The sequence below is a fragment of the Halichoeres trimaculatus genome, unplaced genomic scaffold (assembly GCF_033239565.1).
Source record: "Halichoeres trimaculatus isolate MK-OKI-2021-1 unplaced genomic scaffold, fHalTri1.1 fHalTri1_scaffold_17, whole genome shotgun sequence".
Taxonomy (NCBI): Eukaryota; Metazoa; Chordata; class Actinopteri; order Labriformes; family Labridae; genus Halichoeres; species Halichoeres trimaculatus.
In genome coordinates, this window is record NW_027437195.1 from 27,835,166 (window position 1) to 27,854,337 (window position 19,172).

The 19,172-nt window shown below is 37.1% G+C and overlaps 1 protein-coding gene across 5 annotated transcripts in view; it reads right to left on the reverse strand.

Moving 5' to 3' along the window:
• slc4a11 (solute carrier family 4 member 11) overlaps positions 1-19,172 on the reverse strand; it is a 176,548-nt gene that overhangs the window by 138,948 nt on the left and 18,428 nt on the right. The window contains exon 1 of one of the 5 annotated variants that reach the window (XM_074692076.1): positions 4,788-4,990. The exons of 3 other annotated variants lie outside the window; for them this stretch is intronic. Coding sequence is in view for 1 of the 2 variants with exons in the window: in XM_074692074.1 (XP_074548175.1) it covers positions 4,788-4,824 (37 nt within the window). In the remaining variant the exon portion in view is untranslated. Of the gene's footprint in view, positions 1-4,787; positions 4,991-19,172 lie in introns of those variants that run through there. One more of the 5 variants, XM_074692074.1, reaches the window with a different exon arrangement.

A 19,172-nucleotide genomic window follows, 5' to 3' on the forward strand; every position in this document is an offset into this window, starting at 1 on the left:
TTTTTAAAGGATTCTTTATCATTGTGAGATAGGGCCGTTTCCACCATATGTGTATATAACTCCACCATAAATGGTTGGATTGCTTTGCAAAACAATACAAGACAAGGTCACCATAATTTCTGACAGATGTTAAAATAAGATCCAGATCCTGGCAATATTCTCGATACTAAGATACTGGGTCATCATAATTTTTAACACTGTTGGGTAACAAATTATCGTACAAATCTGCAACTAATACCAAATTGTAGCAGACAGTCTGCTGAACGGGAGTATAACATTAAAGCAGGACTAAAGTTTTGTGTCACAATCACAATATTCTTGGTGGAGGTCTGCGCTCTCTGAGTGTTTTTCTAGTTTCCTATATTTGGCTGGAAATCCCCCCCCAAGAAGCAGTTGCATTCACTAATCTTGAATATTGGAGCATTTCAAGCAAAAGCACTTTTCGTTTTTTGTTGTAACTATTCGAAAATTACTCAAATTTCCAACATACCATTTCCGATTATTGGTCGACAAGGAGGCCAATATTCATTTACAGTAAAAGAGAAAATATTGGTGTCAATGTTTTGAATAATACAAACTCCAGCACTTGGCTTTGTTTAAATGCTTTTAAGCATATGTAAATGACCACGCAGTCTCTACTTTCTCACTGCACCTTTATCATGGAAACAGTAGCAGAACAATTTCAAGCTCAAGGAGCTGGTTCCTTAAATGTCTTTCAATCTAAAATGAAAAAGGTAGGCTCTATCTGATGTCAGTGTTTTGGCTTGGTTGTTTTAACAGTTGTTGTGTTTTGCTGACTGTGCCAGGTCTCCTTTGAAAAAGAGGTTTTAATCTCAATGGGACCAACCTGTTCAAATACAGGTTGAATAAAACACAAAAATATGTTTGTTAAAAAGCTGCTAGGGGTGGGATATGTCAGGATTTTCTGTTTGGCAGTATCAAAATTGGGAGTCTCTGTCAAAAAATATTTTATTTTTTCAAACTCAAACTCTTCATTTCAGTCTTTGTTTGTAAACTGGATAAGAAAAAAGTTTCCACTTTTCTCCAGCAGGGGGCGAAATGTTTCTCTGACTCGCGATGATTTTTTGGGGGGAAATATAGCTCATGATATAGTCTGTGGACATTAACATCATCATCTAAATTTTTCTCATGGTCTGGTGTTAAAGCAAACTAAGAATTAGAAAAAGTGTAAATATCGAAGAATCGCAATTTAAATTGAATCAGCACCCCAAAAATCGTAATAGAATCAAACAGCTCCTACGTTCAATAGCATGTCTTTTAAAGTTTAATGAAAACTTCAGAAAATAAATAGCTCCCTGAAGTTCTCCCTGTTAAAGGACATTAAGTGTGTCAACTTAATTTCTGAACTGTCGTAAATAAACCTCCACTAGGTAACCACAGGACTGTGCAGGCTGCTCAGTCCCTGCCACTGCAAAAAACTGAAATCTTATCAAGTCTTTTTGTCTTATCTTAAGTAAAAATGGTCTTTTTTACTTGATGTGAGTCACATTGAACTGTTCAGTCCAGTGAAATGTCTAATTTCAAGTTATTTAAAGACAAAAACAAGGTCTAAATTGCTTGTAACAAGTAAAAAAAATCTGCAATTCAGACTTAATTTTCGTCTTTAAATAACTTAAAATAAGACATTTTCTTGACTGGTCATGTGAACGTGGCTCAGAGTAAATCTAAAAAGACATTTTCTACTGAAAATAACATTTTCTACTTTGAGACCAGCTACAGAATCAGCAGCCTTTTGCACTTCCTCCTCCTCTTCATCTTCCTCATTCTCCTTATAGTTACTCTGTTGGTTTCTACCACCAGATGCTAAGTTCTTTCAGTTATCATCCTACCCACGTGTGATGGCTCCTGATACAGGCTGTAGTGAAAAATTGCAATTGGAATAAATCTGCGCCATAGACTAAAAAAAAGAAAAAAACGTCATCTTGCTCAGCTCTAAGTGATGTTGCCACAAAAACTGCTCTCCCTGGTGGCTGGATGCAGTATAGGTAAAAAAAAATCCGGCACTCCAGTCATTCCAGATGGGCTGAGGTCGAACTATAAAAAATTTCGTCGGAATGTTTCTCACGTCCAATTGTTGTGGTGATTTGAAGATACCATTTGTATGTCTTTTATCCAAGTCCTCTTTTTTTCTGAAAAGTTTTGTTTTCGTTTGTTATAAGAGGTTAAAAACAAAGTTTTACGTCACGTTTAACGATGATTGACCGCTGCCGTTCTTGTGTATATTTTTCAGGGAAAGTAAAATGTGTCGGGAGGTGGAGTCAAAAAGAGATCAGACTCTTGAAAGAAACAAAAAAATATTATTTTTGTCACCCGACTCCGCTTAGATTCTCCCAGAATCCCTCACAGTCTCTACTGCATAGACTCAGGCAGCACGACTGCTACCAATAGCTACGCCTGTGACGTGCCTATATTTTCATACGTCTTATTTCAGCTGTGCACTGAGTGTCTATTGAAACATTTTTCATACTTTACATCTAAAATACATCTGCATATGTTTCACTATCAAATACTAAGAGTGATTTAATATGCAGCCGTGTCAAGGGATAATGCTGAGGAGAAACAAATCTTCACACGAGTCAAATTCAAACCAGTGTATGCAAAACACGTCAGAGCTACTTTGTCAAGTTTAACAACAAACAGGAAGTAGTTTCTCTAATCCCGCTGACGAGCAAACTTAATGAAACATAATCCTTTTAATGGAGATAATTATGACTCTTTACAATATGAGATTTGTTTGTATAATCTAACAAAAACACTCTTTAGTGACCTCACTGCAACAGTTCATACATGTTCCCATGCTGCATGTTAAAGAGGCAGTGAATGAAGTAACTGTGCATTAATCCAGAGGCTCACTGCAGTATCATTACTCTGTTTAATCATGTGTTGGGGCTCCGTGGTAATTTACAGCTCCATAAAGTGAATCACATATCTCCTGCCCTCCTCCCACAGCGCCAGCTGCTCCTTCACCTGTCAGCAGGTTGCTCTGATAATGACACAATCTGGAAGACTGCCTACAATATGCTGCAATAAGGCTTTTCCAACACGCAGAGGTGGTGAAAGAAATGAGAACAGTTTACGTTACACTATCACTACCTCTGACATGTGAGTGTTGTGATGGACGTCATGTTCCTGTGATGGATGCTGAAAGGTGCTGCGCAGGAGCAAAAGCATCTCTTTATTTGCAAATCCAGAGGGCAGTGGAGTGAGTTTAGAAACAAGGAATCCAATCCTCCAGAAAAGTAATTGTTGAGTCACCGGGGCTGATCAATAACTGCATCAAATTCCTGCAGATATTTTTTTTTGTGTTTGCCTTCAGGGGCTTTTGAATCTAAATACCTGCATTGACTGCGAGGTTAAATTACACAATGATAAAGTTCATAAAAGGAGCACTCAATAAAACACAACCAGATCGGATTTTTCTCCATCAATACCCACCCTCTTCATACCTCCACCTCTCCTGTGGTTGCTAACAAACCTCCTGAATCCCTTCCTGATCACACAAGCAAATTGTTCTGCTGCAGGGATCAAACCTGTCCTCTCCCGCCTCTAATCAGCTCTAAGCAAATGAATACAAATTACTCTTCAGGGGACGAGCCACAGCAGCGTCCATCACAGCCCAACACACACTGAGGTGTAGTTAGTGCGCACGGTGCATGACACACACACACACTTTCGCGATTCTCATGAGAGCACGACTGAACTCTGACAATTATAAATCACACACAAACACAGATACATCCCCACACGTCACTCTATACACACAGATATGTGCGGTACAAATAATGACATGTAATTAGAGCTCATATTATGTTCCTGCACATGAATTTTCTCACACACTAACACACACACATTGAGACGCAGTATCCCGCTCTGCCTTCCCCAGACAAAATGAAAGTGAGGAGGCAGCCGCATCACACCTTCAAATGGGCTCCGGTCTCCCAGAGGACTTTGGGTGAAGGGGGAAGTCACCAACACTAATCTGTCTCTGTCTATCACACACACACACCAGTTGGAAAGGCGCTCAAACACACACAAACACACATAAGAGATGCCCAAATGTGTGTGTGCACTTCTTTCTTCCCCCTCCATTTCTTATACATGGAAACACATGCACAAACGCACACCCACTATACACAAATACAGTGTGCTGCTCTCTGTCTAGCGACAGAGCGCTTGCACGAGATCCGTCAGTGCAACACATGAGAAAGTGCATTATGCGCCCGGGCTTCCTCTGCATTCCAGCTGTCTGCGCTCGACAGGTAAACTCGCCTTCAGTGGCTTTTTAGATGCAATCTTTCCTCAAGGTTCAGCTCCTAAACTGGAGGAAACACATCGCAGGAACCCCTGGTGTCGCATACCAGACATAAACAAGAGGAGGAAGAAGGAAAAAGAAAAACGGCAAATGCGTATGCTTTAAAAAAAAAAAAAAGGCAGAAAAACATCTGCATTTCTGAGAGCTCAACAAGGCTTCCAGGACCCCTCCTCCTCCTCCTCCTCTGGAAAAAATAAAAACAGGATTCTGTCACAAACAGAACATTGCCTAAGTACACAGAAAGCGCAAACAGAAAAAACACCAAGTATGTACGGAGGAACACATGCACTGCCAAACATCTGCCGTCCCTCAGAGTGGAAGTGGAGGTGTGCTGCACATGTTTTTGCACAGAGGGGTTCTCAGGTTTCACTAGGTAGGGAACCCCAAGGTTCTCCCACTGAACGCTGTGTCGTGCTCAGCTGAGGAGCAGATCTCAGAGCTTGGATTCACTTACCCGAAGGCACGAAATGAAGAACTTTGTTGGTCTCCATGGCTGAGCAAGTGGTGGCAAACGCACACTTCCTCTCTCCAACCGCCTTCCCCCCCAAGTCAACCCATCATGGTTGTGTTATCCTGTGCTGATGAGTGTGAGATCACCTCTGCTCCCTGGCTCTGCTCTGTTTCTGACTGCCTCTCAGACACATGCAGTGACTCAGCCCCGCTCTGCCTGCCTGTTCGCTGCCGCGCCGCTGGGTCCTAGTGCCTCCTCTTTTCCCGCTCCGCTCCTCCATCCCAGCTCACCAGGCAGCAGCAGCCTATAGCGAGGCAGCATGCAGCCAGGCAGACCGCACGTCAGGACACACCTCCCCAACGCAGCACATGCAACATGTCATCCTGTTGAAGTCATACAAACTGACCTGGTCGCCTTTGCTTTGTCACATCACTTAGACTGAGCAAACTAATTCCATGTAAGCTTTTCTCTACATGATCTCATTCACATCTGTGTGTGTGAACATAAACTGGCCTGGGCTTTGACTTAGCTGGACTAAAAATGAACAAAGAGTGTGCTTTCTACTATATACACCTCTTTTTAAAGCTCTACTCCCCTTTCCTGTCAGCGAAGGTCCCCAGAAACAGCAGGAAGAAAATCAAAATTAAATCAAATTCTCTGTTTTTTTGTTATTTATGTCCCAGAATTATTTTATGTGTAAAAACCTCTCAGACTTTAAAGCACCTTGAGTCATTTTTTTTTCCTAGTGACTTTGCTTTAAAAAACTGAAGCAAAAAAAAAAAAAAAGAAGTACACATCATCCTTGGCACCACAAAATGCTCTGAAGGCATGCCCAGGGCATCACACACTTGACCTTTGTATGTTGCATGTGTAAAACGGTGTGTGTTGCTCAGCGCTCAATGAATAAACCCCCTGAATCTCAGCCTGAGGTAAAAAACACTCTGAACATACTGAAACAAACGAGCAAGCACCAACTTCGATTGAGACAAACCCCAGAAGAAGCTTTTTCCTAACATGGTTCTTTTACAAATTTCTGTACTCTCTTCAAAAAAGAACAAACTTCATCAAGTTGATGCTACTTTTTTATTCAAGGCTGAGTAACGTTGGGAATATGTCAGATTAGCATTCGCTCTGTAGCTGTTACACAGTGTGTTAAATGATGATCCTCTCCTGGTTCATGTTAGGCTGTAAAACCTCAAACCTGTTGACTCCTGGTCTGGAATCACTCATCATGATGGTTTTTGTTAGGGATGGGCGAGTACTGGTATCATTATCGGGCTGATACTAGCCTCATTTCAAGGTATCGGTACTCATGAAGGCTGCCAATACCAGCAGTCAATACTTAAGGGAAAAATATCTTAGATCGACTAAGTCTTCCCCGCCAGTAGTTGGCGCTATTGCTGTGGTTTGACACTACAACAAATATGTGTCAGGCTCTGTTCATACAAATGAATGAACCAGGGAGAGTTAACAGTTAATCTATCTTATTTTGTACAGTTTATTAAAAAAAAATACTTCAACTAAGGCAGTTGTTAGTTTTATTTTGCACTATTTTTAACTGACTAAAAACAATTTGTAAACTCAGAGAGTTGTTTGTGTTTTATTTTGCAGTTAATATCAGAGTGATTGAGCTGTCTTTGTTCAAAATTATCGATCACTGTTAAATGAAATTATTTGTAGCAAAGGAACAGTGGTATCGATACTTATCAGGGCTGGGACTATATGCTATTCTTGCAATTCGGTTCTTTCACGATTTTTGGGGTGCTGATTTGATATAAATTGTGATCCTTCAATTTCTAGGATTTTTGTGATTTTTAGTTTGCTTTTTTAACACCAGATCATGTGAAAAAGTTAAATGATGATAATATTATTTTATGTTATATGTAACTTTTAACCGATTTATTTTGTTTTATTACTACATTTCAATCAGATTTTTATTTTATTTTGTGTACTGTTTTTTTTTTTTTTTTTACTTTGAATTTTATTTTTTGTTAAATGCTTCTCCAATTTTAGCTGATTTTATTACACACCTGATGTTACACAATCTCATTTTACAATATTATTTATCTAACTTTTATATTATCTATTTATTTATTTATTTACTCATTTATTTATCTTACCCTCTAGTATTTTCGAGTATTTTTGAGTATTTTTAAGTTTCATATTACTTTTAGCTCCTGTGTTTCCTCATTTTTAATACAAGATGGCGTTTCCTCAGTCCTCTTATTCTGCTCTCTATCAGAATTTCCTTTTCATGTTTTCATGTATTTCAGTAAGTGAGTGTGTATGTTGAATATGGTTTGGGGGTGGGGGGGATTGTGGGGGTCTTATGTTTTCATTTTATGTAATTATGCAATCTCTGCTTTTTATTCCACTTATTATTTTATTTTATCTTTTCTCATGTGAAGCACTTTGTATTACAAAACCCTGTATGAAAAGTCCTTTACAAATAAAGTTTGATTGATTGATTGATTGATAATGAAAACGTCTACAGACTACATCAGGAGCCATATTTTCCCATAAAATGCACTTCACAGTCAGGGAAATACATTTCACCCTCTGGTGGAGAAAAGTGGCAAATGTTTTCCAATCCAGTTTGTAAACAAAGACTGAAATGAAGAATTTAAATTTGAAAAAAAAAATGTTTTTTTGCCAAACAATCCTGATTTATCCATTTTCGTATTTTTCTCCAACCCCTTGTAGACAGTATCGGTGAGTACTCAAGAGTGATTACTCGTACTGGTATGGGTGGTATCCAACATCCCTAAGTTTTGTTGATGTCAAGCTACGTACAATCTGGATTTGACACAGTAAGTTTCGTTTGGCAAGTCAACGGCAATTTTGGAGGAATTTCTGTGCACAACTTCCTGTCCTGCTTGATCTGTTCCGAGTAAATTAGCCTGTCCCTGCTCCGACATCCATCAAAAGTAGGCTAGCAGTAACATAAAAATAACAGTAACATACTGAGAGCAGGGTTGTCCGTATTTTGCTCTTATTTTAAACTACAGTACGTGCACTTTACATTAAAGGAAATTACTGGACATTTCTGCTGACAGTAATTTACTGTTCTATTTTATAGTGACATTTTTTTTACAGTGTATAAAATACGGTGCTGCTATGGAGCAGACACACCAGGGCATCAAAACTTCTCCTTGATTTTATCTGAGAAGAGCAGGTCAGAAAGCTAAAAAGGTTGGCAAAGAGCACAGAACAGTCCATCAAACCCTGCTAAAGTGACACAGACTGGCACCAGATCCGGGCTGATGCTGGTCTTTCAGAAACTGCAATCTCCAGCCATGCATGATGACAGGTAACAAACTCTGTCCAGAAAATGAGCTCATGCTGCCTGGGAGGATTCAAGTCTGGCTTAAATGTCTTCATCTCTGAAAGCCTTGCTACACACACCACCATGGCTCATCCCTTCAACACATTCAACACTGACTATTATATTATATAACGAATCCATCATTTTTACATTATAATCATCTGAATGACTCTCAAAATTGCTCTTTTTAAATTATGCACCAGGTCTGCCTTTGTCTCCTCTCTATGACCCCTTCAATGCATCCTATAGGCAATGTTACTTCACAGCCAATTGTTCTGATGTAACAGGTCAGACCCCTGGAGAGCAGAGAGCAACGGTAAACAGGTTTGCCTGGGTTGACTCGAGGGCACTCACATTAGGTCTTCAGATCATGCACGATAACAACAAAGAGGTGATGTCACCCGCGTTTCGTGGGTTTAGCTGGATGACCTTTGGGAAAGGACGCCCAGTGTGGGGTTTTTTGTTTTGTCAGTTTTTTCTTATTTTTATTTTTTAGATAAAAAATAATCATAATTATACGTCCAAAGGTAAACACAGCTTATTTAAGGATAAATGGAGGAATTTTTTATCATTTACTTTCAGATCCCTTATTTTGCACTTATACTGTTTTGATGTACCTCGATTTTGATATGATTTTAAAAAAAAACTATATGTGTCATGTCTTTTCATTATTTCCATGAAAGATTAGGGAGCCCTGTCTTAAACACCTGCTTAAAAACAATACCAGCAAAAAAAAAATTGCTGTAATTTTACTGTCTTGCACCTTACATGTGTGTTGTATGTTTTTTTTTTCTTTTCCTATTTTTTATTATTTCCATATTCAGTGCAACATTTGTAAAAAAAATAATAAAAACATTTTTAAAAAATAAATAAATGAATAATAATAATAATAAAATAAATAAATAAATAAATAAATGAATAATAATAATAATAATAATAATAATAATAATAATAATAATAATAATAATAATAATAATAATAATTTATTTTTTCATTTTATTTTTTGTTTAACTGGCGATGGCAATTGCCAAAGCCACACTTGGATAAAAAGGTCATTAGTGAACATGACTCAAGAAAATTCCACAAACTTTTCAGCCATTGTTTTTTTGACCGTCAGTCTCAAATTAAAACATATTTAACTATAAGTTTCTGTTTCATGTCAGATTTTTTCTGCCTATAGAAAGCTGTTCCAGACATAGAGGATCACAAAGTTAATTTCCCACCCTGATGTAAATGTTCTGTGAAAGGTCAGTCATTTGCATAAGCCAGCAAATATAACATCACTGTGTGTGGTATGGCCGGTGGGTCTGCTTTGCATAAGAACTGTTACGGGCTTTGGGGGCAAATGCGTCATTCAGTGAGCCAGGGCGCTTAATACCTCCAGGGTTATTCAGGAGTTCTCACACACCACGAACCTGCAACTCAGGTGACACGACGGGTAAAGTCTAGTTAGCAATATGGCTGCATTAAAAAGCATGTTCAGTAAATATTTACAGCGGTGACAGAGTGGGGAACATGTGGCAGCTTATTACATCTCACCTGTAGATGCATGAAGTGTCATGTTGAAGCCTTGAGGTTGGATTTACACTTGTTTTCATCTCCCTCATTTTGCTACAGCCTGGAATGTCAGGTCTTGTTAGCATGATGACTCCTGGGTACACCTGGGGTACGGTGTCAAATTAAGCTCAATAGAGTGGAAAAAGTGCTGTGAATTGAAGCTAATGTGTGCAGCTGCAGACTTCAAACTGTATGCATTAGGCAAAAATGTATTTCTTATACTATATATTATATTATTTATTTTATATTTGCAGTCAATTTCATGTTACTATTATGCTTCCATTTCCTGCTTTCTTTTATTTGTATATTTTGTACTTTCTTAAGTCTTATATTTCAGATTTTGTACTTTCTATTTTGTAACACTTTTTGAAGGGAGTATTTGGTACTTCTCTTTTTTTCCCCACACACTTTTTATTCAATTTTTGGCTTTACATTTTTTTTTTTATTTTATTATTACTTTTTTTTAATTAATTATTATTTTTTATAAATTATAATGTCTTTTATTTTAGATTTTGTACTTTCTGTTTTTAACACTTTTTGAAAGGAGTTTTTAGTATTTCTCTTTTTTCGCACACACTTTTTATTCGATTTTTGGCTTTAATTTTTTTTTTGTTTTATCATTATCTTTTTTAATAATTATTATTTTTTTAGTTAATTCCTACGTCTCTTATTTTAGGTTTTTATTTTCTATTTGAAACACTTTTTCAGTATATTTGGCTTTAATTTTTTTTTTTAATTTTATTATTGTTATAATTTTTTTTCAATTCATTATTTTTTTTAATTGTTTTCATGTCTTCTATTTTAGATTATGTACTTACTATTTTAACACTTTTTGAAAGGAATATTGAGTTGTTTTTTTCCCTACACACTTTTTATTTGATTTTTTGCTTCAATGTTTTTTTTAATTTTATTATATTTATTTTTCAATTAATTGTTTTTTTTCAATTAATTCTTATGTCTTCTATTTTAGATGTTGTACTTTCTTTTTTTAACACTTTTTGAAGGGATTATCTAGTATTTCTTTTTTTTTCCATACATTTTATATTCAATTTTTGGCTTTGAATTTAAAGGCACACATATGTATATCTCAATGAAATAAAAAAAAGACGTTCAAAGAATAAATAAATAAATAAAACAGATTAGCAAAAAGTCAATTAAATTTCTGAGTGTAAAGATAAAGATTTAAATGTTGGTCTTCTGAAAGCATAAACACAATCAGGTGGTTGCGCTCACTACTTTTTTGCATATTCCTGCAAAACTGTTGGAAATCCAACCTAAAGTTACTCACAAAGCAGTTGTGTCAGGTGTTTATGAAAACAGTTTGAAAACTTGTCTCATGCTCACTGCCTTCCTCCTTAAAATGTTGCCCATGTGTTTTATTTCTCTCAGTTCCTTTTCTCAGTTTTGTATAAACATGACAGATTTGTTGCAGAGCAGAACAGCATGCAGGACATGTAAGAGTCTGGCACTAGAACAATGCATGTCTCACGTGCTCACTCTGCTTTTCTAAGGATTAGAGCTAAGTGCCTACAGGCTGCCTGACCAGTGACTGACAGGGGTCAAGTGTCGTGTCAGACCTGTCCTGCTGGCTCTAAAAGCCTCAGAGACGGGTTTCTGGCGACTCACGTTTGCAGAGTTTAAGTCTCTTCAGTTGACAAAGCGTATTTACATTTACAGTACAAACTACAGTTGTAAATTTTAGTTTTGATGCTCCTGACTGCACCTTTTCAATAACAGAATTAAGTTGTTTCGACTGAATTCTCCATGAAAGACGAGGCGATAGAAAAACTATTTCTCTGAAGCTAGTAAGGCAAACCTGCAAGCAACAGTTGCTTATACACACACACAGGAGTCACAGAGTCACTGTATAATTCACCTGTAGTGGTATTTCTGGCCTCGGTATAAATCAAAGGCCAATATTTGCTCCGTTTTCCGTCTCCTCTAACTCCTGTAGGGGATATTTCACTCTTAAGCAGCTAAATGCTATTTGCTAACACGTCTGTTTGCCGTTAAGTGCTGAGCAAGTAGTGTAAAGTAGGTAAACAGTGACTTGACACTTATGGTTTCAAAAGGGAAGCTGCAGCAATTCTCTGATTCATTTTCACTTTATTTTATAAACTTAGATGTTGATTATTTATTATTTTTTCATTATATCTTGTGTTAGGTTGTATTTCTTTTTATTTCCTTTTTATTTCAGCATCTTCGTATTTTAAAGGGACTATGAGGACTTTCTGTTTCAAGTAGACTGTAGCACCACCTTTTGGCCTGGAGTTTGACCCACACTGTGATGAAGACCTGGCTTTAACTCTACTCTTCTTTGTTCAAAACAACTTGTTATCAGATCCAACTCCGCAAGGTCAGGTATTTATCAACTGTTAGGTAGAGCTACACTTTGAAACGTGTCAACGAGCTAACTGCGTCAGTTTGTACCGTAGTTTAGTAGCCGGCTATATTTCTCTCTACTCACAGCCCGGTGCTCTGAGACGTGTCTGTAACGTGTAACGTTAGTGAATCCTGGTTCTGTCCTGCCAGAGCTCATCTACCAACTCCAACCTCACCAAGCAGAGCTAACGTAACCTCACTCTTCATTTTATTGATAGACTCTCAAGTTTGAACAGACCACTGCAGAATAACTGCTGACTGTGGGTTGGACGCAACATTAGCACAAACAGTTTAACCCGTGTTTTAGACTTTAGCTAGCATTTTAGCCTTTATCTTATGCTTTTGCTAGTTTGTTTGACCATTTAGCTCATGTTTTAGCCTTTAGCCTGTGATTTAGCTTTTAACTCATGTTTCAGCCTTCATCCTGGGTGGTTTTGCTTTTAGCCAGGATAAGCCTTTAGCTAGCATTTTTGCTTGTAACCCATGTTTAGCTTTTAGCCTGTTTTCTAGCCTTTAGCTCATGTTTTAGCCTTCGGCTCGTGCTCTATCTCTCTCCTGTTTATCTTTCTTCTGCTCTTCTTTCCTTTTTCTGTCTGACAGTTAGGCTCCAGTGTCCACCATCGCTACAAAATTAATCACATAATTTTTTTTCAGCAGAGAAAAAGAAAGATTTCTCTTCTTCATACTAAACTTTGTCAGCTGGCATGGTGTTGTCATAGAGACTTTAACATGCCATAAATCAATCCAGTCCTGCTCAACCTGATCAGGATGCTAAGAAGTAGCATTTCGAAATAACCTATATTGGGGCTGATGATGTAATTTCAGTGTGCATTACAATCAGACATATACCCAGAAGAGAGACTTTTTGAAGATCAAGAGAAACTCCTCACAACCCCTTTAACAGCTTTCAATTCTCTAACTTTATATTTTTTTATACAGCTAAAGTCAACCTGGACTCTAGAAAGAAAACCAGAGGGAGAAAGATGTCTACCTCTAAAGAGCTACACAGCATCATAACTGGGTCTGAGTCTTCCAGCAGGTCAACGAGCTAAAACAGACTAGCTGGCTACTGATGAAGAACTAGCTCCAGAAAACCAAAGTGAACCTTAACGACTGGCCTGCACATGAATCCTATTGAAAACCTGTAAGGGGAGCTGAACTGAAGACCAGGGTCCAAACCAGATGACATAAAAAAAAGTTGACCACTGCAAAGATGTTTATAACTCATCACTCAGTGAGCAAAAACTCTTCTGACAACTTCCCAGCAGCCATTGTTGCAAGCATTGAAAATATCAGTCTATAAATAATGGACCTTGTCGCTGAAGGTGTTGTATGTTATGAGATCATCAGTATCCATTTCAACAACTTCTCACTGGTTTTTGCTCTTGTTGTAGCATCCACATTGGACTGGAACCAGTGTGAAACCAGCTTCCGTGTGTAAACAATGCTAGTCTTTATTAGCTCATCCTCGCCTGTGAATTTGAACCACACCTAAAACCTTTCGCAGTTTGCCCTTTTGAAACGTGAAAAACAAACACGGCTCATAGCTTGGAGTTGGTATCAAAGGTTTATGCTTGAGTTTGATCTGCAGAAAAACAGGTTTCTCTCTTGATTTCAGTTCCCATGCGAAGCTTTTTCTGACAATTTAAACCAAATAACTCCTCCTTAAAGACAGCTGCTGTCCATCAAACGTTACAGCTTAAGTTTTTAGAAAGCTCTATTAAAACTGTTCCAGTTTAATGCTTTGGTAAACAAGCCCCTCTAGTTGTAATTAAATGGGGGAAGAGCTGCTGTTAGGCATCTCTGCCCAACATTATCTTTACCTTAAGGACACCACAGTATGAAGACTATAAAAGAAATGATTTGTTTTAATACATTTCTATTAAATGCTGGGAAGTTTATTTTTATTTTACATGCATAAATTCTCTTTTAGGACCAATTTCTAAATATTAAATTCTTGGAAAAAACGTTTCCCTTCATTATGAAGGAACATGATGGTTGTCTGAATATTAGGTACGGTACATGTTGTCCCACTAAGACATTTATAGTTAATTCAAACCATAACTCATGATTTCCCGTTATTGTTATTGCATGTTGAATTGAGCTCTGTGCAGCACTGTTTTGCTACCTGGAGGATTTTTCAGTAAATTTGGTTCATGTCTGTCTTGTTAGTGTTCAGGTGATTGCCCAAAGCTGTTGGAGCCTATGTAATGAAAAGTCAATTCCCAGTAGTTCAATACATTCCTGAACAAGCAGCAGCTTGCCCAGCCAGTTCTCACAAACACATCAAAAACAGCAGCTTGGTCACTTCGCCCTCACATATGATGACCTACCAAACCCTGTGCAAAGGTCTTCAACCCGCGGCTCTTTGACTCCTTTGCAGTGGCTCCTTGTAGCTTTAAAAAAATATAACTGAAATAAAGAATTTCTATTTTTTACACAAGGAATTGATAATTAAAAGCTAACACTAAATAAAATCACACATTAACATTTTTTGAACTAAATATTCATCATATCTTGCAATAAAGCCTGCCACCACTCTACTTCATCTCCTACATCAAAAGCCCACCAACTTCCCATGCCCCCCCTTTTGAAATATTCAATCTTTTTTTTTTTGAAAATTTTGCCAGCCTTTGAAATTTGAATAATTTTTGAAAATTATGTAAATATCTTTTTTAATTTTTGAAATTTCAAAACTCGTGAAACTTTTGCATTTTTTTTTTTTTTTTTTGAGAACTCTGCATTTTTTTTACATTTACTTTTTAAAAATGTTAAATACTTGCATATTTTTGAGTTATTAAATGTTTTTTTGAAAATTTTGCAAAATAATAAAATTTTTTTTTTACAAATTTCATAAATTTCAAAATGTCTTAAATTTTTGAATATTTTGAAACTAAAAAATGTATATAAAAATAAATAAAACCATTGTATTGAACGCTTTTTAAATTTTTTTGAAAACTTTGTTCAATTTCTTCTTTTTTTTCAATTTTTGCAAAATTATGAAAAACAAAAACTTAGACGTCAAGTTTACTGTTTAATTAATTAAAAAGAAAACTTTTTTTGTAACTTTTTACTACCTTTTAACAATGTTCAGAATTTTATATACCTTATAGTCTTTATGTTGAAGATAAAGTAGATTTTGTGGCTCTGGAATGACTTCAGTCCATGGGAGCTGAGGCAAAATGGCTCCAATGAAAGTGAAGGTTGCAGACCACTGTGTTGGTGGATACTACTCTAGCTTAAAGTCCTTATTGGCTGTTTCTGTCAGGTGATACATTATAAAACCTGCTCCCATGGTGTCCCTTTCCTCTATCAATGATGATTTCGATATGAAACTGACTGAAAAAGGGGACTTCTAGGCTACGTGGTTAGAGCCTGTGTGAGCTGAGGCCAGAGTCCTCATGGCAGTGGTTGCTGGTTTGACCCCTGGCCATGACCTCTTGCTGCACGTCTTCCCCCACTGTCTACTCCCCACATTTCCTGCGTCTCTCCAGCTGTCCTAACAAATAAAGACAAAATGCCCTGAAAAAATAAACAAGTGTATAAGCTCTGAAAAAACCAACAGTACAACAGTGGACACACAGGGCTTACTAATACGATGGGTAGGGAATCTAGAACTGGTTAAGTCACATTTGTTTCAGTTTCTCTTCTGGGTTCCTGACAGGGACATTTTTCAGGATTAAAGGTTTGTGGTTTTTCCTTCATCTTTCCTAAGAAGAGAGAGTAATGTTTGATAAAAATAAAGAAAAAATCCTTCACATGGTTCAGAGTTTACTTTGAGAGTTATAACATCCCAACAATAGCGACAGGCTAACTTTTCCACTTGTAATATTCTTTACTTTATTACTTTCCAAAGTTCATGGAATTAGATTTAGGAATTAAAGAAGTGAAATGGTACATTAAAAACTTTGTGCTATAGAGAAACACTTAAACCAACTTTGAGGCACAGGTCCACCAACCTAGGCGAGTGACTTTGAAGAGAGGGTTTTGAACATGTTTGCCTTCAGGCTTTGACAGGGCAGGTCTCAGAGCTGTTAGTACAATAGCTGTCATGTTGTGCACAGAGGAGTAATCTGGGGTGAAGCTGAAGAAGCGTAATCATAAATACTAAAATAATGTATGATTGGGACTTCTAAATCTTGTTTAGAACAAAAGTTTAGTTTCCCTTTCTTCCTGGAATGAGATGTCAAAAAAAAACTTTGTTTTGTTTCATCTTGGCATAACCAGAAGTTAGCAGTTTCGAAGTAGAGATGTAACGATGCACTCAACTCATGATTCAATACAATTTCAGATACTGGGTTAATGATGCAATTTTCTCAAGGTTTTAAGGACAGAATGAGCTTGCAAACAAAATATGACTGATTTTTTTTTTTTTTTGATGATTTCTGAAACTGCAAAACACGAACCATGCAGTAAAAGCAAAAATTAAAACAAACACAATTACACATATCTATTTAAATATATAAAAAATACACAATACATTTTTTTGTATTTTAAATAATTTAAAGAGAATTCCCTTTTTTATTCTCTAAGGTTGGAAAACTGTGCAAAACAAAGTATGTCCTTTTCTTTAAATTGCAAGTGAAATTATACTTTATCTTGAATAAAAAATATACATCTAAAAAAGTAATTTTTAAACAAATCTTACATCAAAATAAATAAATGGATAAAACAAATAAACAAGATCTCATCAAGTAAACAATCTCTGGTTTGCATGTGTTACTTGTTTAGGATTCACTTTTTTTTATAAGGAAAACCAGGCCTTTGCTGTCTAGAATTAAACAAAAAAAAATAGAAAAGATTAGAATAAAACAGAATAGAATACAATAGATAAAAAAAAACTTTATTTAACCTTGAGGGGATTTTTTTTTTTAATTTAGTATCTTTATATTTTATTATCCATTTATTATTTTTATTTTAATCATTATTATCATTACTATTATATTTTTTTTATCATTACTGTTTTATTATTTTTATAATTATTATTACTATATCAAAATTAACATTCATGATTATAATTTTTTTTAGTATTATTTTTAGATGGGGGCGTAGCAATCATTTTTTATATCAGCTGATTTGTATTGAAATCTAACCGTCCCACAATGTATCGTAGCATCCCCAGTTCAAAGGTTTCCTTATGGCACAGGTCGTACAAAAATGCAGAGGCACAGGCGTACTAAGCTTCAGCCCACATGTTTTTGTGTCTTTGATCCACTAATCTTTTTCTTATCCCAAACACACACAGATTCACCATAAGTGTGTGTATGTTCCCTTCACTGTGACTTCTCATGCAGTGGAGATGAAATGTCAGTTCTGGGTTATTCTGAGAGCAGAGGGAGGCGTCGGGAATGACCCTCCAGCGGCCCCGCAGATCACATCATCGGGTGCTGGGAGGCTGGAGGCGGGAACAGCCTCCAGGAAGTTCCCAGCAGTAAATGCACGTGAGTGTGTGTGATGAGTGTGTAAGAGTGATGAGTCACCACTCCTGAACCGCTTTAACCACTAAAAAGCAATAAGGTACACATACTTTCCCAGTTGAAACCCCTGCCTCTGGAACCGTATGCACCCCCCCCCCTGCTGGTCTGGGACTGAGTCCAACCAGAACCGTCTTTACCGTGAACATTACTCTCTCAGACCTCCTGCTGCTTCAATAAGAGAAAGCAAGGCAGGAAGACACAAAAACTAACTGAGGGTTTATATGTGGTAGGGTGCAACTCTCTTAAGAGCCACAGGGCGGCTGCACAGAAAAAGGTGTGACCTGAATTCAGGGGACTCAGTTAAACCTGGTTGTTTCTGTAGTCCTCCAGCACAAACTTCTAAAAAAAGGGGGACTGGAGATTACTACATCAAAGAGGACACAATAATAAAGAATAATCAGAAAGTTATACCACTGTCACTCTTGCTGGTCCCTGGTAAAACAACTTGTGGTGTACACCTTCTATAAACACCAGAGCCGGAGATCAACTCTGATGATCTCCTGCTCTAGTGACGAGTCCCACAGTACAAACAGTGACTACGTCATCATGGAGTGTGTTGATCTGAGGTTGACAGTCTGAAGGAAAAGCTACTTGACACTGATGCACAGATATGACAGCATTAGGGCTGGGTATCTTTTAGAAGTTTTTGGCACCGGTTCCTGAATGTTGCTTTATTCAGTACAAAATCTTGAGTCCAAATTTTCAGCTGTAGGGTTTTCCTACTTTAGCAGTTTTCTTACAAAAAATAAATATCAGAAAATTGCCCATGCAAAAATACAGTTGCAAACAAATAGCAGGCCAGTATAAGCTAGGCCCGGAATGATATGCTAGTCTTGCAATTCGATTCTATTAAGATGTTGGGGTGCCAATTAGATTTACATTGCAATTCTTCAATATGTTTTTGCAATTTTTAGTTTGCTTTTGTAACACCAGGCCATGGGAAAAAGTCAAATGATGATGATAATGTCGACAAACTACATCAGGCGCCATATTTTACCATAAAATGCACATCATGTGAGTCAAAGAGAAACATTTACCCTCTGCACTACACTCTGGTTTGTAAACAAAGACTGAAATGAAGAATCTGAATAAAAAAAAAAAAAAGATTTTTGACAAAGAATCCTGATTTTGATTTTGTCAAACAAAACGTCCTGATATATCGTGTTTGGTTTTTTTTGCCAACCCCTAGTGTATACTGATTACTCCTTGATTACAACTTTAAATTAACTTTCGTCTTCTGATTTTTTTCTAAACATCAAAATAACCCTTCTCTATCCGGGGGTTGGGACCAAAAATGACCACAAGAGATGAGTGTTAGCACGATTCATTTGCATGTAGACGTCTTCTTAGGTTGCAGCATACGTCCTGGATCAAGCTCGCTGCACGCGTGCTTGAAGTCTACCACACATTAAACTAACCTCACTGAAGCATTTACAGTCACGCTGGCTAAACAAAATGAACTTTAGGGTTGAAGTGTGCTCTGATGGATGGCCAGTTTGACCACGCTCTGAGAGGAGCTGCTGCATGAGTGAGGAGGACTGATCTGTCTGAGAGTTTTGGATAAGGGTACCTTTCGGCTCTGTTTAATGGTACCACCTAGATCTAAACAAGCACATTCCTAACCTTAACCCTAAGTGTAAGAAGGTA